Below are 24,564 nucleotides of genomic sequence, written 5' to 3'. Positions count from 1 at the left end.
TTGGAAAAAAACACAAGTTTGGCAATGTTCTGCTACAAACATCAAAAGTTCATTTTTCCTCTGTATTTGTGCGGCACTGTTAGCGGTTACATACACTCCCGTGTAAATACTTGAAGATAGTATATTTATACAACAATCCCGTTAGCATGTCCATTCTCGGAGAATCTTTATACGACAAGTGTAAATACTGACAATCTCCCACTTATACGTAAGGTATAGGTATTCATTTGCGCTACCTAATTGGTTCAGAGTGTACAAATTGCAAATGAAATGAGCAGAGAAAGTCCGAGGATTGAGGGTTTTTATAGGTCACTAATAATAGCGGGCTAGCGGGCGCCCATGGGCAATTTCTTAGTCAAGCCCGTCCATTTATTCTAGCGGGCTAGTTTTCTTATCCGTTCCCGTTTAATTTTTGATTTTTTTGTCAAGTTCGCATTATTTTAGCGGGTGACGGGCTGGGCCAAACGGGTCGGCCCACACTTGATCAGCTCTAGTATAAACTTATACCACCAAATTACTATAGGGTTCTTGTGATGATATGGGTTCCTTAGATAAGGATTTTAATATATAAAGAGACTATGCGCACATATATTATATGCAAGTATGCAACACACTAAATTACCTAAATTCAAAAAGGATTTACTCATGGTAAATCATGAACATCTACAATAAATGAACAAATATTATTCCCTCCATCACATTCATTAACTTACAATTAAAATACTCGCACAAAGAATAAAAATAGTAAATAGAAACATGAGACTGAATGACTAATAATCTAATGTCTTGCAAATCGCCTCTATCTTATGCGCTATAGCACAAATCCGAATGTGGTAACAATTGAATAAAATTCCAGTCAATCTAGTCATCCACATCAACAACCAACAATATTGACCTATTTTACATAAAAAATAACTTTTGTGTTATGGGTATAAGTTCAAAGTTAAACTACCAGCTCAATAACATATCGCTGTAACAAAAAACACAACTTAGTAAGACCCAAATACACTCAAATGTATTCGTGTTTTGGAAGAAGTTTTAGTAGATATTTATTATCCTTTCTCAAAATAAACAAAAATACTTCAAAGTTCAAATGATAGATTCACTAAACCTAATAATTAAATTATGAAATTCTAGTCGTATCCATCTGACACATCGGCCCCATCAATAATCGCCACCACCATTACTTCCTTTGCCACCGTAGTTTTTGTCAAAGACTGAGCACTATCCATATATTCTTGCCACTTTATCATCATAACCACCACAACCTATCTTTTTACTCTGTTGTTGATGGAATGACCACTATTTTTTCATTACCTCAGTCCTTAGGCACGTCAACTTTGAACGTTGATATCTTACTTTAAAATCTGATATGCTAAAATACTTACCCATATAGTTGCTTTTATGATATCAAATTCATGCTGATCTGATCCATTTACTTCAATGTCCTTCCGGAATCTTTGACCCTTACATATATCTATCCGCACCCTTCAAAATAAACACAGACCATCAAAAAGTTTTTAACAATATTTATTCCATTAAAAGTGAAATTGATTAATTTATACCTACATTATCAATTCACTTCAAAGTCGGTTCCTTATATCTCGCTTCTTTCACTAATCAATTTAAACGATCTGCTTAAATTTGGAGTGCCTGCTTCAAATTCATGCGCACACATAATATAATCAATTGACAAAAACCTCAGAATTGAAACAAAAGGTATCCTAGGGCCTTGGTATCACTTTAATTCAAGCAAAAACAGACTCTTTGTAGAGTGGACCATTTCTGTAGTTCTACATGCAGAATCACCGAATACATTTCAATAGGAGCAAGTCTCTTTTGAAACTGTCTAACATCAAGATAATATGAGGCGTAACTTACAGTACGCTACAAATTAACAAAAATTAAAAAGAAAAACATAATTAAAAGAGTACTAACTACTAATCATGTGAGAGGTCTCACAATAAGCTTTGTGAGACCGGCTCATATGAAAATCAACGTTTAAATGAGACAGTAGGAATTGAAGTGGATAGCTCTTAGCATCAATTAGAAGATTGTGTTTCATATTTCTTATAGACTCAAGATTCTTAACGACAAACAAATCATATATGTACCCTTGCTTCCTTTCTGTGAAGCTTATTTTATGCGAATACTCAACAAAGTAAAGTGAAATACAAAATAGTTTAGAATTAGCTTTTCAGAAGATACCTGCATATGCGTCAGCTAAGCTAATTATGCAAGTTTTGAAGAGACAACATTTACCTCTTATAACCACCACTCAAAATCCTATATACAACCAAGTGCTTGCAGTCTAGTGGTAGACTTGGGTAACCTCAAAGCTTGCAAAGGCAAGAATTGCGAGGTCCCGTGTTCGAACCCACGGATGAGCAATGCATACGGTTATCTCGGCGGCCCCAATTGGGGTGGTTTACATGGTCCAGGTGGTGACGCTGGATTGCCTGGGCCCGGGGGGATTAAACCCCTTGTCACCAAAAAAAAAAAAAAAAAAAAAAAAATCCTATATACTATATCTTTTGTATTATGCTACCAATTGTATGCATATTAAGATGACGTCGTTATCACCAGTTTTAAAAGAAGTTATGCATTAGTCGTACACTATTACGTATGTAGATGTGTATTTTATACGGAGAATTGACGATAGCTTGACACGCCAGCAAAACAAATATGGGTATAGTGGCCTTTTCTTTAATAGTATTAATGATTAATGATAACCAAGCCAAAATAGTTGTTATGTGGGATAAATAATTGACTTTTAACATAACTTGTTTTTTTTATAGACTCACTCAATAAAATAGACTCACTCAATAAAATAGGAGAGTGGTAGTTGTAAGTAGCAAATTCAGATGACTATAGTAAACTTCCCGATCCTAGAACTTCCATTAAGTTCCAGCGGCAACAACAATATGTTAGATAATTAAACCATCAAGGCCATAGTAAATGCTCCATCCTCTCAAATTTATAACAAAAATTATCAAACTAACATCCTAGTATCCTACAAAATAAGTTTTAAATCAGGATATGTTGATTGACATCAAAGGCATCAAATTTGACAATTACGACTTCCTTGTTGGGCCTAAAAAAAAAAGTACATTGGCAATAAGGTGTCGGAATTATAATCAATTTAATTGGCCAATATTTTAGAGCAGTTGATTGCCCAAATTACTATCTAAACTCCTTGTTTTCTTATTAACTCCAATTAATAGTATTTTTGTACTAAAATCTAAATTAAAATTGATAAGAAAGAGAACAATACCATTTCTCAAACAATTGTGAAGGAACGAAAACAAAGAGATAGGCTGATGGTATCGCCTCTAGCATCCAGCATCCATTATGACAACTCAATTGAGTAAAAACAGGGAGGGTGAGACAGACTACTGATATATGATGGGGAGTCCACATGTGGTCGGTGCACTATCCCAACTTGTACAGTGAATTAAACATAGGGTGACTATCCCAACTTGAACTCTATGGTTGATACGGAGTACTTAACAGTTAACAACCTTGTTTTCAAGCTAGCAATTTAAACATTTCATACCTCTTGATCATCATGTAAATGTGTTTGATGCAAGTTCGTGAAAATTTCAGTGTCTATGAAAAACAAACTCCATAGCCTACATGTTTAATCAATAATTAAAACAACTCTTTAAGACAGAGAAGAGGGAAGGGCAAAAGACGAAAATAACCTTGAAAAATGATTATTATTACCATTATCCGATGGAAAATGTAGACTGAGCAGGATAGGGATGACTCCAAGTAGCACAAATACCAAAAGTTGAAGAGAAGATATAACTAATCAGGTACACAATAATGGTGAAGCGAGCTAATGTGAGACGGAAAGGCATGAAAATAAGTAATGAGACTATCAATGTGAGATATACCAAAATTGCCTAAAGAGTATAAAAACAATGATGAAGGTTTACCCTGTCTGTTAAGGAGTCAGGTAACTGATAGTAGCAACAACTATACAAACAATATGTAGAGTAACATGGAGTAACTAACTTACTTCTGATTCATCCATCGGAGAACGCTATTCACGGTAGCTAACTTTTCGAAAATACTTGCATGTCTATCATATAGCTATTTCTGCAAGGTGAAACAAAATGTAACAAAATGTCAAAATGATTATTATAAGATATTAAGATTGTGAAAATATCATTATCTATGAATGAGTAGTGGAGTATAGAAGAGGAGTATAAACGGAGCAAAGAATGACTAAGATAACAAAAGAATTAATCAGAATAATGTTATACCCTTGTCCCAATCATTTGTTTGCCTTTTTTAATTCTTTGTGAGGGATTTTAATCAAAGACAAACAAATGATTGGGACGGAGGGAGTATAATGTTTACTGCACGGGTCTGCTCCTCAAAATCAAACACCCGATCAAAACTCACAGCTCTTCACTACCATCATCAATTTGGGTTCAAACAGGTTGTAATTTGATGATTACAAATCAATCAAAGATCCCCTAACTTTTCCGATAAAAGTTTCCATAACAGTTAAACTAAGGGTCTTTAAATTCCACCTTAAATCACAATTCACAATCATACGAAACCTTATAGTACGAAAACTTGAACAATAGAAAACATCACTAAAAAAAGTTGCCACCATCCTAGAGTTTCAAAGATCATTATGCTAGGGTTATTTAAAAAAATAATTGCGCATCACCTAAAAGGAATTAATAAAAAGAAGCAAGGGAATTACCGGATAGGTAACCGACCGTAACGGATTCGCCATTAATGGTAACAAAACATAGATAATAGAGAGAGTCATCAACGACGTTAAATACTCAGATTTCACCGGTGCCGTTAAATAAACTGGCCGGAGATGAACAGGGGCGGAGCCAGGTTTCAAAAGGTGGGGTAGCGGAAAAAAATAGAGTATAATCGAAAAAGCAATTGTATCACAAAATAACAATATAAGTTTTAGAATTTCAAATTACAAACTTAACAGTAATATTAATCTATTCTAATCGTAATCGAGGAGTTCTCATATTCTGAAAATTGTTTACAATCTCATCGTCGGTCACCTTACAAAATAAATCCCTTTCGATAAAAGTAACTAAATTATTATTCAACAAAGCATCTCCCATGCTATTACGAACTTTATTTTTTATATAGGTCATCGCCGAAAACGCTCTTTCCACACTTGCCGTCGCCACAGGTAGAATCAAGATGAGTTTAAGAAGTAAGTACAACTACACCTTTGAGTGTACCAAATCTTTCTTCGTTTCAACAAGCATCATGGAAAGCTCATTTAGACTCTTTAAATTCCAAAATCTATCATCATGAGTTACATCTTCATAGAAATTTCCAAGTTGATATTCAAAGTGCTTCAAGTCAGCACTTGAAAATTCACTAGGATAGAATTTAGCAAGTTCAACCAACTTGCTAATGTCAAAGGAAGAAAATTAATCACTAGGATTGAAGCAAGACATACATATCAGTAATTCTTTACTAACCTCATCAAATCGGCTATCAATTTCGTGCAAAACTTGATCAATCAAGCTTAAAAACAAGTCAACCCGAAAATGACGAAGATTATCCAATTCTGTCCTACCACGCTTGTGCCTTCCCGGAACGACATACTTGTCACTCATGGAAGGAACGGGAATTTCATGTTTCAGACAAAATGACGTAACCTTCTCCATATGATTTTCCCACCCATCATCTCTAATCTTCTGCAAATTTCTTTTTGTCACACCGATAAGAGCCACAACATTCACGATATTTTGCTCCCTCTTTTGTAAAGCTAAACTCAACGTATTAGTAATCCCAAGAATAGCGATCATCAATAGTCCAATAAAGACATAATCAAATGTTTGCATAGTATATGCTAACTTCTCCACCTTTACAAGCTCGATACCATCACAAAATTCTCCAATAGCATCAAGAACATCAATAATGGTGGAAAATAGATCAAACACACTCAAAATAGTTTTAAAGTGAGATCCCCAACGAGTATCACTGGGCCTACTCAAGCCTTTCTCTTGATTTAACCCACTTCCAGAGATAAGTTCTCCCATTTGTAATGCTTTTAGAACATGTTCAGCTTGTTTCTCACGAAGAATGTCTTTACGTTTAGAGGATCCTCCAAGTACATTTAATAAAATGGAAAGTGAATCAAGAAGCACACTACAATCAACATTTTTCTTTACCACCGCAACAAGAGTTAATTGAAGTTGATGGGCAAAACAGTGGACATAATAGGCACATGGAGACTCTTTTATGATTAAGGTTTTAAGGCCATTAATTGAGCCACGCATATTGCTAGTGTAATACTCCGTATTTATAAGTCTTGGGGTACTCTATCGAGTAGCCCTTACTCTGTCGAGTAAGGGTAAGTTGCGAAATAAAATAGGTTCTGACCTGTTGGGTTGTAATACTCCGTATTTATAAGTCTTGGGGTACTCTATCGAGTAGCCCTTACTCTGTCGAGTAAGGGCAAGTTGCGAAATAAAATAGTTTCTGACCTGTTGGGTACTCGATCGAGTAGCTGGGGTACTCGATCGAGTAAGGGGGTACTCGATCGAGTACCTTGGGTACTCGATCGAGTGTCCGGTTTTACGGGGAGTTTTCTCGGGTTTTGTTAATTATGCGATTAAGGTATTTAAACATAATCGTCATTGTTTTAAATCACTTTTACAAAACCTAAAACCCTGTTTAGAGAGAAAGCGCCGATTCATCTTCCTAATCGCATTCTTAGCAATTCCGGAGTTCGGACGGTCGATTCGTGTCGTAGTTCGTATCGTTGAGTTCCCCTGCGTCGAGGGTAAGCTTTTAATATAATTTTTATAATGTTTTGCTAAGTTTGGTTAAACCCTAATTTAGGGATTGGGGGTTTTTGTGCGTAGTATGTGATGTATAGCCTATATGTGTTATATAATAGGAGGAGGATTCGTAGAAGAGGCGTTTTGATACATTTGTAGATAAAATGCCTTGTTGTGCTTTCCGGTAGGATTTCTACTCGGTATTAGTCCCATAATGGGATATTGGTGATGTCTTTGTAGTTAGTTGTTTGATATGATGATTGTATTGTGTTTGTGGTTGTGATCTTTGTTGATGGTTCTCGAGATGCGTTCTTGGCGAGTGGGGTCACTTGCGGGAGTGACTTCACGCCTAGTTTCGCCCTTCGTGGAACCCGCCACGGAAGGGGATGTGCACATTAATGGGACGGGGTTATCGCTCGTACGATGAGCGGGGCTTAGGTGGGAACGGCTGCGGTCCCCACTGGCGGTGGTCCGGTGGACGGTCGATATTGAGATGATGGGAGTTGGTGGTGTGTGTGTGTGTGTGTGTGTGATTCGGTATCTGTTTATCTTATTATTGTTATCTATATTGATTGTGTGATTAATCGACCGGTGTTGTTTTGTAAACTGCGGTGATCCATTCGGGATGGTGAGCGAGATATTGAGCGAGTATTGAGATGATCTTGGGATAGGCGGGATGCCACGACAGGATGATAGGAGTCTTCATTTGTAGCCTTAGTTTATTTACATTTGATTAGACGATCGTTTGAGAATAATGTATTGCGCTTTTAGTTGGTTTCATGGATTGTAACTATTCGTTAAACTATTTATAATAAACGTTGTTTCTTTTTGTCTATTTGATTATCATACCTCGGGCGGCCAGAGATGGTGATGTCTTCATACCGAGTGGTCTTGGTAAGGCACTTGGAGTATGGGGGTGTTACAAATGGTATCAGAGAGACGATCCCGAAACCTGTAACCAATGAACTTAATGAACATAGGGAGTCAATTAAAATGAACCAGGGGTAAAAGTTGTAGGAGCTAGTGCAAAGGCTTGGGAGACGTTCTAAAGTCGCGGGGGTCGCCCCACAACTTTGAACCGGTCACATGGGAAAGTGTTTGTCGACTCGTATGTGTGTTTGGTTAACTTGTTTACAAATGTGATGGATGTGTTGATTGATGGATGTTCGAATTGGAAGTTGAGAGGTGAAAGGAAAGTGATGATATATATATAGAAACTGTTGATGAAATGATAGCATGTTGAATGTTTTACAACGTGGCAATTAATAGCATGAATGTTATGATATAATAAGTGATTTATAAAGTTAGCATGTTAGCATACGACGTAATATGCGGGTAGCTCTTACGAATTAGTGTTACTCGATCGAGTGAGACTGACTCGATCGGGTGGGTTTTTGGCGATTTTGAGTCCAGAATCGAGTTTTGAGGCACTCGATCGAGTAACTAGGGGTACTCGATCGAGTAGGGGTCACTCGATCGAGTAGCCTAGATACTCGATCGAGTAGGTAAGAGATCGGAAGGTCATTTGGTTCGGAGTTTGGGTACTCGATCGAGTACGTGGGGCACTCGATCGAGTAGCCCGTTACTCGATCGAGTGTGTTTGGGAACTCGATCGAGTGGGTTCGGGCATCGTGTTTCCGTGTTTTGAGGTTTGAGTACGTGTGTTTATGTTTACCCCTTTCTTATATAGCTTCAAGATGCCGCCCAAGAGAAACGCTTTGTACGCGAGAGCAGAGCTTATGACCACGGATGACATCGTTAAGATGTTAGAGCACCAGGATGCTCTTCTTCGAGACCCTGAAGAGAGTGAATGAGGACAAGGATAAGAGTAAGGAGAAGGAGGTTGATCATTCTAAAATCAGCCTCTATATTGCGAGGTTTAACCCGAAAGAGTACAAGGGGGTTGGGGAACCTAATCTGCTTGATAGTTGGCTGAGAGAGATGGAGAACATCTTAGATTTGGTTCATTGTCCTGATGAGATGAGGTGGAACAGTGCGTTCTATCCGAGGGAGCAGCGAGGCAAGTGGTGGGATTCGGTGAAGGTGAGTGCTAAGGAGATATACACCAACCAAGGCTTACCCGCTATACCTTGGGAGGAGTTTCGTAGGGCTGTGAGGAAGGAGTTCGTGCCGGAGCATGTGAGGAGTAAGTTGAGGGAAGAGTTTGATAAGTTTAAGATGACCGCCGAGATGTCGGTAGCCGAGTACTACGTGACAGTTAAATGAGAAGTCCGGTATCTTTGAGGATATGGGTTTGAGTGAGGAGAACCTGGCATTGAGGTTTGAGAGAGGGTTGACTACCACGATTATGGATAAGTTACCCGTGGGAATCCTTACCGATGTTAAGGAAGCTTATGAGAGGGTGGAAAGAGCCGAGAGGTGGTGGAGATGGCTCGGGGAGAGGTCTGGTGGTGAGAAGAGGAAGTCCGAGAGCGAGGGTGGTGGCCAATCTAATTACAAGAAAGGCAACCACAATCAGTCTAAGGGGTTTTCTTAAGGTCGGGGTTCGATCTTTGGGCTTCCTTTGGGCGTGGCCGTGGGAGTGTGAGTAACGGTTGGGGAGTGACTGCTTTGGTTGTGGTGGTGTAGGCCACAAGAGACATGAGTGCACGAGTGCAGGATCTTCGAGAGACACACGCACGAGCTTCGCGAGCAAATGACCGGCTGGATCATGGCCAAACCGGGGGAAGTCGAGTTACGAGAGAGGAGGCAACCGCAACGGCGGTAATTCTTATCGAAGACAAGCGAACAACAACAACAATCAAGGGTCGGGTGCTAAGCGGACCGCATCGGCCCGATCTTGTCCAGGAGGTGGGCGGAAGACCGATGGCAAGTTGTTCATGATGGAGAAGAAGCGGTGAGGATGATGCGCACGTTATCACCGGTACATTCCTTGTTAATGGTATTCCTACGTTTGTTTTGTTTGATTCGGGGGCTTCTCAGTCGTTTGTGTCTTCGAGTCATGTAAAACAGTTGGGTTTGAGGGTATATGAGTCTGTTAGTGAGCAAGTTTTCATACCTTCGGGTGAGTCTGTATCGTGTGGGAGGTTGTTTAGAGATGTATCTTTGATAGTTAGGCAAGTCGATTTCCCTGTAGACTTGCTAGAGTTTCCTTTTAACGGTTTTGAGATGATACTTGGGATGGATTGGTTAGGAAAGTATAAAGCTAAGATAGACTGTCATCAAAAGAAAGTGTCCTTACGAGGTCCAAAGGGTGTTAGTGTGTCTTATCGTGGGTTTCTAGTCAAACCCAAAGTTAAGTTGATTGCAGCTGTCACCTTGAAGTCTTATCTGAGGAAGGGATGTCCGTTGATCTTGCGCCATGTGAGAGATGACCGGATAGAGAGTCCGACGGTTGATGAGATACCAGTGGTGGGAGAGTTTGCGAGATGTTTTTCGGAGGAGATTAAAGGGGTTGCCACCGAAGAGAGAGATAGATTTCACCGTAGAGTTGAAGCCGGGGACGGGGCCAATCTCTAAGGCACCGTACCGTATGGGTCCTAAGGAGATGGAGGAACTTAGGAAGCGGTTGGATGATTTGATAGAGAAGGGATACATTAGACCAAGTGTATCGCCTTGGGGAGCACCGGTTCTTTTCGTGAAGAAGAAAGATGGGAGTTTGAGGCTATGCATAGATTACGGGGGGAGTGAACCGTGTGACGATAAAGAACAAGTATCCTTTGCCAAGGTTAGATGACCTGTTTGATCAGTTGAGCGGCGCAACAATCTTTTCTAAGATTGATTTGAGGTCGGGGGTACCACCGGTGAAGATTAGAGAGGTGGACATACCAAAGACGACTTTCACGTCAAGGTATGGTCATTATGAGTATGTGGTGATGCCGTTTGGGTTGTCTAATGCACTGGCGGTGTTTATGGATTTGATGAATAGAATCTTGACAGTTCTTGGACCGTTTGTGGTGGTGTTTATCGATGACATCTTAGTCTACTCTAAGACTAAGGAGGAGCATGAGGAGCATCCGAGGATCGTGTTGCAGACTTTGAGGGATCATGAGTTGTATGCTAAATTGTCCAAGTGTGAGTTAGTTTAGAAAGTTGCTTTTAAGGGCATGTAATCTAAAGATGGGGTAAGTTTGTGGATCCGCGAAGATTGAGGCGAGTGACAAAGTGGGAAGCAGAAGAATGTTCTTTGAGGTTAGGAGTTTCTTGGGTTTAGCTGGATACTACAGACGGTTCGTGAAAGATTTCTCCAAGATAGCTAGACCGATGACAGCGTTGATGAGGAAAGAGAACGGGTTTCGTTGGGATGAGAGTTGTGAGACGGCGTTCCAAACATTAAAGGAGCGTTTGACCACAGCTCCTGTCCTCGCATTACCTGAAGGGAGCGAGAATTTCGAGGTTTATACGGATGCCTCGAAGAATGGGCTGGGATGTGTGTTGATGCAGAATGGTAAAGTGATTGCCTATGCTTCTAGGCGGTTGAAGCCTTATGAGGAGAACTACCCTACTCATGATCTGGAGTTGGGTGCGGTGGTGTTTGCTCTCAAGATTTGGAGACATTATCTTTATGGAGCAATCTTTAAGGTATTTTTACGATCACAAGAGTTTCAAGTACATCTTCACGCGAGAAGGAGTTGAACATGAGAGAGGAGGTGGATGGAGTTGATTGGCGATTATGACATGGAAATTATCTACCATGAAGGAAAGGCCAATGTTGTTGCTGATGCTTTGAGTAGGAAGAGTGTACATTCCTTGTGTACGACTTTATCTTTGATGAGGTGAGGATGAGGTAGCGAGTTTTGGGATACATATGATGCGAAAGGAGATGCCATGGGTGATATGACAAGTACATCCGGAGTTTTATGATGACATTCGGGATAAGCGAGGCTTTGGATCCTAAGATAGTTGAGTGGAGAGCTAGAGTAGAGAAAGGGACGGTGTCCGGTTTTCTATTCATACTGAGATGGTAGTTTGAGGTTTGATGGTAGGTGGTGTGTTCCTAATGATGAGGAGTTGAAAAAGACGATCATGACAGAGGCGCATTGCACACCATATTTGATTCATCGGTGGAGACAAGCTATACAAGGATTTGAAGAAAACGTTTTGGTGGCACAGGATGAAGAAAGAGACAGTGAGTTTGTGTCCGTTGTTTAACATGCCGAGAGAGTTAAAGGGAGCAGAGAAGACCACAAGGTAAGATTCGGTCTTTAGAGGTGCCTGAGTGGAAGTGGGAATCCATTTCCATGGATTTCATTGTGGGTTTGCCTAAGAGTCAACAAGGTAACAACATGATTTGGGTGATAGTGGATCGTCGACCAAGTCATCTCACTTTGTTCCAATGAAAGATACATGGACTAAGGCACAATTGGCTATGGCCTATCGAAAGAACGTGCTTAAGTTACATGGAGTCCCTAAGGACATAGTGTAAACGGAGATGCGAGGTTTATATCGAGGTTTTGGAAAGAGTTGCGGGAATCGTTGGGAACAACTTTGAAGATGAGTACAGCTTTTCATCCTGCAGACAGGGCGGCTGAGAGAACAATCAAGACACTTGAGGATATGTTGCGAGCTTGTGTGATGGATTTTGGTGGTAGGTGGGAGCAGAGGTTGGACTTGATAGAGTTTTCTTACAACAACAGCTATCACACCGGTATTGGTATGGCACCGTTTGAGGCTTTGTATGGGAGGAGATGTAGGAGTCAATCTGTTGGGACGCAGTGCTAAGCGATGGTTTTAGGATCAGAGATGGTGCATGAGATGGTGGAGCAGATTAAGATGATCGGAAGCGTGATGAGAGCAGCCCAGGATCGACAAAAAGAGTTATGCAGATCTTCATCGTCGGGACATAGAGTTTCAAGTTGGGGACAAGGTTCTTTTGAAAGTGTCTCCTATGCGTGGCGTTATGAGATTTGGGAAGAAAGGCAAGCTAAGTCAGAAGTTTATAGGGCCTTATGAGATCTTAGAGCGAGTAGGGGAAGTTGTTTATCGTGCGGCTTTACCAGTGCGTTAGAAGAGTGCATAATGTGTTTCATGTATCGCAGTGCTGGAAGTATGTGAGTGACCCGTCACATGTGTTAGAGCGAGAGAGCTTAGAGCTATATGAGTCCTTATCATATCTTGAGGTGCCTAAGCAGATTCTAGACCGAAAGGTTAGAAAGACCGAGGAGTGGTGAGCAGTTTTGCTTAAGATCCTTTGGTCTAACCACGAGACCGAGGAAGCTACATGGGAGGCAGAGGATATCATGAAAGAGCGTTACCCTTTCCTCTTTGATCAGGTATGTATGGTTACGAGGACGTAACCTTGTTTCTTTTAGGGGGGTAGGAGATGATCGCGAGCAGTTTTACGAGTTTTGTACACCTTTCATATGTTGTGTCGGGATGTTTGTCGGGATAAGTTGGGTTAGTATCATGTTTTTTGTTCGGTTCTTTGAGTCGGGAATGTTAGGGGAGTACCTTTGTTTGGTAGTGGTTTGAACCCGGGGACGAAGTTCCTTTTAAGGAGGAAGGCGTAATACTCCGTATTTATAAGTCTTGGGGTACTCTATCGAGTAGCCCTTACTCTGTCAAGTAAGGGCAAGTTGCGAAATAAAATAGTTTCTGACCTGTTGGGTACTCGATCGAGTAGCTGGGGTACTCGATCGAGTGTCCGGTTTTTCGGGGAGTTTTCTCGGGTTTTGTTAATTATGCGATTAAGGTATTTAAACATAATCGTCATTGTTTTAAATCACTTTTACAAAACCTAAAACCCTGTTTAAGAGAGAAAGCGACGATTCATCTTCCTAATCGCATTCTTAGCAATTCCGGAGTTGGACGGTCGATTCGTGTCGTAGTTCGTATCGTTGAGTTCCTGCGTCGAGGGTAAGCTTTTAATATAATTTTTATAATGTTTTGCTAAGTTTGGTTAAACCCTAATTTAGGGATTGGGGGTTTTTGTGCGTAGTATGTGATGTATAGCCTATATGTGTTATATGATAGGAGGAGGATTCGTAGAAAAGGCGTTTTGATCACTGTTTGTAGATATAAATGCCTTGTTGTGCTTTCAGGTAGGATTTCTACTCGGTATTAGTCCCATAATGGGATATTGGTGATGTCTTTGTAGTTAGTTGTTTGATATGATGATTGTATTGTGTTTGTGGTTGTGGTTGCTGTTGATGGTTCTCGAGATGCGTTCTCGGCTGAGTGGGGTCACTTGCGGGAGTGACTTCACGCCCTAGTTTCGCCCTTCGTGGAACCCGCCACGGAAGGGAATGTGCACATTAATGGGACAGGGTTATCGCTCGTACGATGAGCGGGGCTTAGGTGGGAGCGGCTGCGGTCCCCCCTGGCGGTAGTCCGTGGACGGTCGGTATTGAGATGATGGGAGTTGGTGGTGGTGTGTGTGTGTGTGTGATTCATTTATCTGTTTATCTAATTATTGTTATCTATATTGATTGTGTGATTAATGCGGCCGGTGTTGTTTTGTAAACTGCGGTGATCCATTCGGGGGATGGTGAGCGGATATTGAGCGGTATTGAGATGAAAATCTTGGGATATTTGCTAGGATGCCACGACAGGATGATAGGAGTCTTCCGCTGTAGCCTTAGTTTATTTACATTTAAGTTAGACAGTCGTTTGAGAATAATGTACTGCGCTTTTAGTTGGTTTCATGGATTGTAACTATTCGTTAAACTATTTATAATAAACGTTGTTTCTGTTTTGTCTATTTGATTATCATACCTCGGGCGACCGAGATGGTGATGTCTTCATACCTGAGTGGTCCTGGTAAGGCACTTGGAGTATGGGGGTGTTACATGGGTACTCGATCGAGTAGCTGGGGTACTCGATCGAGTAAGGGGGTACTCGATCGAGTACCTTGGGTACTCGATCGAGTGTCCGGTTTTACGGGGAGTTTTCTCGGGTTTTGTTAATTATGCGATTAAGGTATTTAAACATAATCGTCATTGTTTTAAATCACTTTTACAAAACCTAAAACCTGTTTAAGAGAGAAAGCGCCGATTCATCTTCCTAATCGCATTCTTAGCAATTCCGGAGTTCGGACGGTCGAGTTCTTGTCGTAGTTCGCGTCGTTGAGTTCCTTGCGTCGAGGGTAAGCTTTTAATACAATTTTTATAATGTTTTGTTAAGATTGGTTAAACCCTAATTTAGGGATTGGGGGTTTTGTGTGTAGTATGTGATGTGTAGTCTCTATGTGTTATGTGATAGGAGGAGGGTTCGTAGAAGAGGCGTTTTGATACTTTTGTAGATACCGAAATGCGCTTGTTGTGCTTTCGGTAGGATTTCTACTCGGTATTAGTCCCATAATGGGATATTGTTGATGTCTTGTATTTGGTTGTTTGATATAATGATTGTCTTGTGTTTGTGGTTGTGATCGTTGTTGATGGTTCTCGAGATGCGTTCTCGGTTGAGTGGGGTCACTTGCGGGAGTGACTTCACGCCTAGTTTCGCCCTTCGTGGAACCCGCCACGGAAGGGGATGTGCACATTAATGGGACGGGGTTATCGCTCGTATGATGAGCGGGGCTTAGGTGGGAGCAGTGCGGTCCCCCAGCTGGCGGTAGTCGGTGGACGGTCGGTATTGAGATGATGGGAGTTGGTGGTGTGTGTGTGTGTGTGTGTGTGATTCATTTGTCTGTTTATCTTATTATTGTTATCTATATTGATTGTGTGATTAGATCGACCCGGTGTTGTTTTGTAAACTGCGGTGATCCATTCGGGGATGGTGAGCGGATATTGAGCAGGTATTGAGATGAGTCTTTGGGATAGGTGGGATGCCACGACATGATGATAGGAGTCTTCATTTGTAGCCTTAGTTTATTTACATTTCAGTTAGACATCGTTTGAGAATAATGTATCGTACTTTTAGTTGGTTTCATGGATTGTAACTATTCGTTAAACTATTTATAATAAACGTTGTTTCTTTATTGTTGTTTGATTATCATTGCCTCGGGTAACCGAGATGGTAATGTCTTCATACGAGTGGTCTGGTAAGGCACTTGGAGTATGGGGGTGTTACAAATGGTATCGAGCGGCGATTCGAAACCGTAACCAATGAACTTAATGAACATAGGGAGTCAATTAAAATGAACCCGGGGTAAAAGTTGTAGGAGCTAGTGCAAAGGCTTGGGAGACGTCCTAAAGTCGCGGGGGTCGCCCTACAACTTTGAACCGGTCACATGGGGGAAGTGTTTGTCGAGTCGTATGTGTGTTTGGTTAATTTGTTTACAAATGTGATGGAATGTGTTGATTGATGGATGTTCGAATTGGAAGTTGAGAGGTGAAAGAAAAGTGATGATGTATATAGAAACTGTTGATGAAATGGTAGCATGTTGAATGTTTTACAACGTGGCAATTAATAGCATGATTGTTATGATATAATATGTGATTTATAAAGTTAGCATGTTAGCATATGACGTAATATGCGGGTAGCTCTTACGAATTTGGGTTACTCGATCGAGTGGGGCTGACTCGATCGGGTGGGTTTTTAAGCGATTTTGAGTCAGAATCGAGTTTTGGGGCACTCGATCGAGTAACTAGGGGTACTCGATCGAGTAGAAAATCACTCGATCGAGTAGCCTAGATACTCGATCGAGTAGAAAAAGAGATCGGAAGGTCTGTTTGGTTGCGGAGTTTGGGTACTCGATCGAGTACGTGGGGCACTCGATCGAGTAGCCCGTTACTCGATCGAGTGTGTTTGGGAACTCGATCGAGTGGGTTCTGGGCATCGTGTTTTCATGTTTTGAGGTTTAGTACGCGTGTTTATGTTTACCCCTTTCTTATATAGCTTCAAGATGCCGCCCAAGAGAAACGCTTTGTACGCGAGAGCTGAGCTTATGACCGTGGATGACATCGTTAAGATGTTAGAGCACCAGGATGCTCTTCTTGAGACCCGAAGAGAGTGAATGAGGACAAGGATAAGAGTAAGGAGAAGGAGGTTGATCATTCTAAAATCGGCCTCTATATTGCGAGGTTTAACCCGAAAGAGTACAAGGGAGTTGGGGAGCCTAATCTGCTTGATAGTTGGTTGAGAGAGATGGAGAACATCTTAGACTTGGTTCATTGTCATGATGAGATGAGAGTGGAACAAGCGCGTTCTATACGAGGGAGGCGGCGAGGCAAGTGGTGGGATTCGGTGAAGGTGAGTGCTAAGGAGATATACACCAACCAGGGCTTACCTGCTATACCTTGGGAGGAGTTTCGTAGGGTTGTGAGGAAGGAGTTAAATGCGGAGCATGTGAGGAGTAAGTTGAGGAAGAGTTTGATAAGTTTAAGATGACGCCCGAGAGATGAGCGTGGCGAGTACTACGAGACGAGTTCAATGAGAAGTCCGGTATCTTGAGGATATGGGTTTGAGTGAGGAGAACCTGGCATTGAGGTTTGAGAGAGGGTTGACTACCAAGATTATGGATAAGTTACCCGTGGGGATCCTTGCGATGTTAAGGAAGCCTATGAGAGGGCCGGGAGAGCGGAGAGGCTGGTGGAGATGGCTCGGGGAGAGGTCGGTGGGGAGAAGAGGAAGTCGAGAGCGAGGGTGGTGGCCAATCTAATTACAAGAAAGGCAACCACAATCAGTCAAAGGGGTTTTCTTCAGGTCGGGGTTGATCTTTGGGGCTTCCTTTGGGCGTGGCCGTGGGAGTGTGAGTAATAGTTGGGGAGTGACTGCTTTGGTTGTGGTGGCGTAGGCCACAAGAGACATGAGTGCACGAGTGCAGGATCTTTCGAGACAGAAGCACGAGCTTCGCGAGCAACGGACCGTGACCGGATCATGGCCAAACCGGGGAAGTCGAGTTACAGAGTGAAGGCAACCGCAACGGCGGTAATTCTTATCGAAAGACACCGACGAACAACAACAAAAATCAAGGGTCGGGTGCTAAGCCGACCGCATCACCCGATCTTGTCCGGGGAGGTGGGCGGAAGACCGATGGCAAGTTATTCATGATGGAGAAGAAGGCGGTGAGGAAGATGCGCACGTTATCACCGGTACATTCCTTGTTAATGGTATTCCTACGTTTGTTTTGTTTGATTCGGGGCTTCTCGATCGTTTGTGTCTTGAGTCATGTAAAACGAGTTGGGTTTGAGAGTATATGAGTCTGTTAGTGAGCAAGTTTTCATACCTTCGGGTGAGTCTGTATCGTGTGGGAGGTTGTTTAGAGATGTATCTTTGATAGTTGGGCAAGTCGATTTCCTTGTGGACTTGCTAGAGTTTCCTTTTAACGGTTTTGAGATGATAGTTGGGATGGATTGGTTAGGAAAGTATAAAGCTAAGATAGACTGTCATCAAAAGAAAGTGTCCTTACGAGGTCCTAAGGGTGTTAGTGTGTCTTATCGTGGGTTTCTAGTCAAACCCAAAGTTAAGTTGATTGTAGCTGTCACCTTGAAGTCTTATATGAGGAAGGGATGTCCTTTGATCTTGTGCCATGTGAGAGATGACCGGATAGAGAGTCCGACGATTGATGAGATACGGTGGTGGGAGAGTTTGCGAGATGTTTTTCGGAGGAGATTCGGGGTTGCCACCGAAGAGGGAGATAGACTTCACCGTTGAGTTGAAGCCAGGGACGGGGCCAATCTCTAAGGCACCGTACCGTATGGGTTCTAAGGAGATGGAGGAACTTAGGAAGCAGTTGGATGATTTGATAGAGAAGGGATACATTAGACCAAGTGTATCGCCTTGGGGAGCACCGAGTTCTTTTCGTAAAGAAGAAAGATGGGAGTTTGAGGCTATGCATAGATTACGAGGAGGTGGAGTGAACGTGTGACGATAAAGAACAAGTATCCTTTGCCAAGGATAGATGACCTGTTTGATCGGTTGAGCGGTGCAACGATCTTTTCTAAGATTGATTTGAGGTCGGGGTACCATCGGTGAAGATTAGAGAGGTGGACATACCAAAGACGACTTTCACGTCAAGGTATGGCCATTATGAGTATGTGGTGATGCCGTTTGGGTTGTCTAATGCGCCGGCAGTGTTTATGGATTTGATGAATAGAATCTTCAGACAGTTCTTGGACCAGTTTGTAGTAGTGTTTATCGATGATATCTTAGTCTACTCTAAGACTAAGGAGGAGCATGAGGAGCATCTGAGGATCGTGTTGTAGACTTTGAGGGATCATGAGTTGTATGCTAAGCTGTCCAAGTGTGAGTTCTGGTTAGAGAAAGTTGCTTTTCTGGGTCATTTAATCTCTAAAGATGGAGTAGTCATTTGTGGATCCGGCGAAGATTGAGGCGGTGACAAAGTGGGAAGCACAGAAGAATGTTCTTGAGGTTAGGAGTTTCTTGGGTTTAGCTGGATACTACAGACGGTTCGTGAAAGATTTCTCCAAGATAGCTAGACCGATGACAGCGTTGATGAGGAAAGAGAACAGGTTTCGTTGGGATGAGAGTTGTGAGACGGCGTTCCAAACATTAAAGGAGCGTTTGACCACAGCTCTTGTCCTCGCATTACTGAAAGGAGCGAGAATTTCGAGGTTATACGAGATGCCTCGAAGAATGGGTTGGGATGTGTGTTAATGCGAGAATGGTAAGGTGATTGCCTATGCTTCTAGGCGTTGAAGCCTTATGAGGAGAACTACTCTACTCATGATGCGGAGTTGGGTGCGGTGGTGTTTGCTCTCAAGATTTGGAGACATTACCTTTATGGAGCAATCTTTAAGGTATTTTCGGATCACAAGAGTCTTAAGTACATCTTCACGCAGAAGGAGTTGAACATGAGACAGAGGAGGTGGATGGAGTTGATTGGCGATTACGACATGGAAATCATCTACCATGAAGGGAAGGCCAATGTTGTTGTTGATGCTTTGAGTAGGAAGAGTGTACATTCCTTGTGTACAACTCTATCTTTGATGAGGTGAGGATGAGGTAGCGAGCTTTGGGATACATATGATGCGAAAGGAGATGCCATGGGTGATATGACGATACATCCGGAGTTTTATGATGATATTCGGGATAAGCGGGCTTTGGATCCTAAGATAGTGGAGTGGAGAGTGGGGTAGAAAGGGACAGTGTCCGGTTTTCTATTCATACGAGATGGTAGTTTGAGGTTTGATGGTAGGTGGTGTGTTCCTAATGATGAGGAGTTGAAAAAGACGATCATGACGAAGCGCATTGCACATCATATTGATTCATCGGTGGAGACAAGCTATACAAGGATTTGAAGAAAAGCGTTTTGGTGGCCTGGGATGAAGAAAGAGACAGTGAGTTTGTGTCCCGTTGTTTGACATGCCGGAGAGTTAAAGGGGAACAGAGAAGACCACAAGGTAAGATTCGGTCTTTAGAGGTGCCTGAGTGGAAGTGGGAATCCATTTCCATGGATTTCATTGTGGGTTTGCCTAAGAGTCAACAAGGTAACAACATGATTTGGGTGATAGTGGATCGTCGACCAAGTCACTCACTTTGTTCAATGAAAGATACATGGACTAAGGCACAATTGGCTATGGCCTATCGAAAGAACGTGCTTAAGTTACATGGAGTCCCTAAGGACATAGTGTCCGGACAGACAAGGTTTTGGAAGGAGTTGCGGGAATCGTTGGGAACGACTTTGAAGATGAGTACGACATTTCATCTGCGACAGAGTAGGTAGGCGAGAGAACAATCAAGACTCTTGAGGATATGTTGCGAGCTTGTGTGATGGATTTTGGTGGTAGCTGGGAGCAGAGGTTGGACTTGATAGAGTTTTCTTACAACAACAACTATCACACCAGTATTGGTATGGCATCGTTTGAGGCCTTGTATGGGAGGAGATGTAGGAGTCCAATCTGTTGGGACGATAGTGTTGAGGCAGTGGTTTTAGGACCAGAGATGGTGCATGAGATGGTGGAACAGATTAAGATGATCAGGGAACGGATGCGAGCAGCCCAGGATCGACAAAAGAGTTATGCAGATCTTCATCGTCGGGACATAGAGTTTCAAGTTGGGGACAAGGTTCTTCTGAAAGTGTCTCCGATGCGTGGAGTTATGAGATTTGGGAAGAAAGGCAAGCTAAGTCAGAAGTTTATAGGGCCTTATGAGATCTTAGAGCGAGTTGGGGAAGTTGCTTATCGTTTGGCTTTACCAGCTGCGTTGGAGAGAGTGCATAATGTGTTTCATGTATCGCAGCTGCGGAAGTATGTGAGTGACCCGTCACATGTGTTGGAGGCAGAGAGCTTAGAGCTAGATGAGTCTTTATCATACCTTGAGGTGCCTAAGCAGATTCTAGACCGAAAGGTTAGAAAGACTAGGAGTGGTGAGACAGTTTTGCTTAATATCCTTTGGTCTAACCACGAGACCGAGGAAGCTACATGGGAGCCAGAGGAAGCTATGAAAGAGCGTTACCCTTTCCTCTTTGATCAGGTATGTATGGTTACGGGGACGTAACCTTGTTTCTTTTAGGGGGGTTGGAGATGATCGCGAGAGTTTTTAAGAGTTTTATACACCTTTTATATGTTGTGTCGGGAGGTTTGTCGGGATAAGTTGGGTTAGTATCATGTTTTATGTCCGGTTGCTGAGTCGGGAATGTTAGGGGAGTACCTTTGTTTAGTAGTGGTTTGAACTTCGGGGACGAAGTTCCTTTTAAGGAGGGAAGACTGTAATACTCCGTATTTATAAGTCTTGGGGTACTCTATCGAGTAGCCCTTACTCGATCAGTAAGGGTAAGTTGCGAAATAAAATAGTTTCGACTGTTGGGTACTCGATCGAGTAGCTGGGGTACTCGATCGAGTAAGGGGTACTCGATCGAGTACCTTGGGTACTCGATCGAGTGTCCGGTTTACGGGGAGTTTTCTCGGGTTTTGTTAATTATGCGATTAAGGTATTTAAACATAATCGTCATTGTTTTAAATCACTTTTACAAAACCTAAAACCCTGTTTAAGAGAGAAAGCGACCGATTCATCTTCCTAATCGCATTCTTAGCAATTCCGGAGTTCGAGACGGTCGAGTTCTTGTCGTAGTTCGCGTCGTTGAGTTCCTTGCGTCGAGGGTAAGCTTTTAATACAATTTTTATAATGTTTTGTTAAGATTGGTTAAACCCTAATTTAGGGATTGGGGGTTTTTGTGTGTAGTATGTGATGTGTAGTCTCTATGTGTTATGTGATAGGAGGAGGGTTCGTAGAAGAGGCGTTTTGATACTTTGTAGATACGTCTGCTTGTTGTGCTTTCGGTAGGATTTCCTACTCGTATTAGTCCCATAATGGGATATTGGTGATGTCTTTGTATTTGGTTGTTTGATATAATGATTGTACTGTGTTTGTGGTTGTGATTGCTGTTGATGGTTCTCGAGATGCGTTCTCGGCTGAGTGGGGTCACTTGCGGGAGTGACTTCACGCCCTAGTTTCGCCCTTCGTGGAACCCGCCACGGAAGGGGATGTGCACATTAATGGGACAGGGTTATCGCTCGTATGATGAGCGGGGCTTAGGTGGGAACGGCTGCGGTCCCCAGCGGGTGGTCCGGTGGACGGTCAAGATATTGAGATGATGGGAGTTGGTGTGTGTGTGTGTGTGTGTGCCAGTTGTTTGTCTGTTTATCTTATTATTGTTATCTATATTGATTGTGTGATTAGTCGACCCGGTGTTGTTTTGTAAACTGCGGTGATCCATTCGGGGATGGTGAGCAGATATTGAGCAGGTATTGAGATGAGTCCTGGGATAGCTGGGATGCCACGACATGATGATAGGAGTCTTCATTTGTAGCCTTAGTTTATTTACATTTGATTAGACATCGTTTGAGAATAATGTATCGTACTTTTAGTTGGTTTCATGGATTGTAACTATTCGTTAAACTATTTATAATAAACGTTGTTTCTTTATTGTTGTTTGATTATCATTGCCTCGGGTAACCGAGATGGTAATGTCTTCATACCTGAGTGGTCCTGGTAAGGCACTTGGAGTATGGGGGTGTTACAGCTAGCACCATCATAACCTTGACCTCGAACACTAGAAAGAGTAAGAGAGTGCTCAAGAAGTAATGTATCAATGGCAACTTTAAGGGTCACTGAGGTCATCTCATCTACATGTACAATACCTAAAAATCTTTCTTTTACTCCTCCCATTTTATCAACATACCGTATACAAAGAGCCATTTGTTCTTTATCCGACATATCAGCTGACTCGTCAGCAAGAATGCCAAAAAACCCACCATTCAACTCTTCCATTATCTTTTTGGTAGTCTCTTGAGCAAAAGCAGTAATAATATCTTTATGAATTGGATGAGAGGTAAGTATACAATTTCCGGGTGAATTTTGCAAAATAACTCTTGCCGCATTGTCATCACATTTTGCTAATAACTTCACAAGTTCAAGAAAATTGCCTCGGTTTAATGATTTCTCGCTTTCATCATGACCACGAGAGGCCAAACCTTGTAGACAAATGTACCTCATTGCTTGAATCGAAGCTTCTAATCGAATACGATAATCACTTTTAACTTCATTTGTAAAGTTTTCAAAGCAACAAGCAATAGACGACTTTTGTCTATTAAAAGCATCAAAATTCTTCATGGCATTATTATGAGCACTCTTGTGATTACCAACATGTTTATCTAGTGCTTTGGGTTTACCCCAAGTTCTAAACCCCCCACTTACAAAGGTTTCCCTTTCAGATGAAGTGTCACTCTTGAATAAATAACATACAAAACAATATGCCCCATCCTTTTCGATACTATACTCCAGCCAAGGTTTAAACTTGTCAAACCATGAAGAGACGAAATTACGTTTTGTTTTAGGAAATTTATAGCCACGAGGTTGACAAGAACCTCTTCGAATATACTCCCTTCTTATTATATCACGATCGTTAATGTGAAAATCAGTCAACTTTCTCCTTAACCCAGGATCTTTTGGAAGAGAAGCAATATCAAATTCAGTTAATCTACCTATAATTGGTTCTATAGTAGAACTTGAATTACTTTCCATTTCAATTTCACTATCCTCTTCAATATTAGTTTCAAGATCAGGAATACCAGAATTTGTCGTCTCTTCATTAGTTGTTTCCGGAATGTCTACAAATGGCCTTGAATTAGATTGAGTTTGGGCGGGTTCATTACGTTGTTTTTTCGCAAAAAAACTCGTAATAGGAGTGGTGTTAATTCTTTTCATTTTGAAAATATAATCAAATAGACAAAGCACCACATTAAAACTATTTAATTTAATTATTTACTTATAAATTATAAGAAAAAGGTTGATTTGATTTAATTTTCTGAATTTAGGGATTCCAAAACCTAATTTTTAAGAACTAGCATGAGTGAATCCTAAACATAAAACAATTAATACAAACATTCCTACACTACTTGTCTACTTCAAGCATAAGTGTAAAGCCTAATTCGTATAAAGTAGATGAAGGATTAAGTATAAGTATCAAAAGTTAAAATTAATAGAAATTGGCAAACAAAATTAATTGTAATACAACAATATGTAATATAAAAATTAAATACATAGTTACCTCAAAATAGAGTAAGGCTTGAGCGTCAATAACAGATCAACAATGGAGATTGATGAGAATTGAAAAATATTGGGGCTGGGTAACTGGGTAAGAAAATAGGAAACAATAAGATTGAAGGGGAGTTTTGGGATTTGGGAATAAAGAAGGGAATAAAAAGTTGAATAATAGTTGATTTTTTGGGGAAGTAAATAAAATAATAATAAAAATAATACGTCAAAGCTTCCTGCCTTTCTTTAGATGTTATTAATTTTTTTATTTTTTTATTTGTTTCTTTAGATAAGACCAATTTGATTGGTTGTTGTGGGTAGCAAAAACAATTATCCTTATTTAATTTCTTGGAGTTGGGGTAACATGAGCAACCCCATGTTACCAAGTACATCCGCCCCTGGAGATGTGTATAGTTGTTTTTTTTTGGGTTAAATG

General features: G+C 41.4%; 1 protein-coding gene and 1 long non-coding RNA gene across 4 annotated transcripts; both read right to left on the bottom strand.

Moving 5' to 3' along the window:
* Positions 1-696: 696 nt before the first annotated feature.
* On the bottom strand, positions 697-5,179 carry LOC141633935 (uncharacterized). Of its 3 annotated transcripts, XR_012538706.1 has the most exons (5): positions 4,724-5,018; positions 4,025-4,104; positions 1,570-1,653; positions 1,389-1,488; positions 697-895 (listed from the first exon to the last, which is right to left on the bottom strand). It is a non-coding gene; the product is annotated as an uncharacterized LOC141633935 (long non-coding RNA). The 3 variants fall into 3 exon arrangements; XR_012538704.1 differs by lacking the exon at positions 697-895 and having other exon boundaries at positions 996-1,488; positions 4,724-5,179; XR_012538705.1 differs by lacking the exon at positions 697-895 and having other exon boundaries at positions 996-1,488; positions 1,570-1,656.
* A 37-nt stretch (positions 5,180-5,216) lies between these two features.
* Positions 5,217-23,798, bottom strand: LOC141631779 (uncharacterized). Its single transcript, XM_074444402.1, has 3 exons — positions 22,613-23,798; positions 5,481-6,091; positions 5,217-5,351 (listed from the first exon to the last, which is right to left on the bottom strand). The coding sequence occupies exons 1-3, from the start codon at positions 23,796-23,798 to the stop codon at positions 5,217-5,219; spliced, it is 1,932 nt and encodes a 643-aa protein (XP_074300503.1).
* Between the last annotated feature and the right edge of the window lie 766 nt (positions 23,799-24,564).

Source organism: Silene latifolia, chromosome Y (assembly GCF_048544455.1).
Source record: "Silene latifolia isolate original U9 population chromosome Y, ASM4854445v1, whole genome shotgun sequence".
NCBI lineage: Eukaryota > Viridiplantae > Streptophyta > Magnoliopsida > Caryophyllales > Caryophyllaceae > Silene > Silene latifolia.
This window is presented reverse-complemented; position numbering and strand designations above follow the sequence as displayed.

Coding starts and splice junctions, on each gene's coding strand:
- LOC141631779 (XM_074444402.1), bottom strand. CDS start 23,798: ATGAAAAGAATTAACACCACTCCTATTACGAGTTTTTTTGCGAAAAAA. Junction 6,092..22,612: donor AGGTTATGATGGTGCTAGCT/GTAACACCCCCA, acceptor CTAAACGTAAAG/ACATTCTTCGTGAGAAACAA. Junction 5,352..5,480: donor TTGATAGCCGATTTGATGAG/GTTAGTAAAGAA, acceptor GCTGACTTGAAG/CACTTTGAATATCAACTTGG.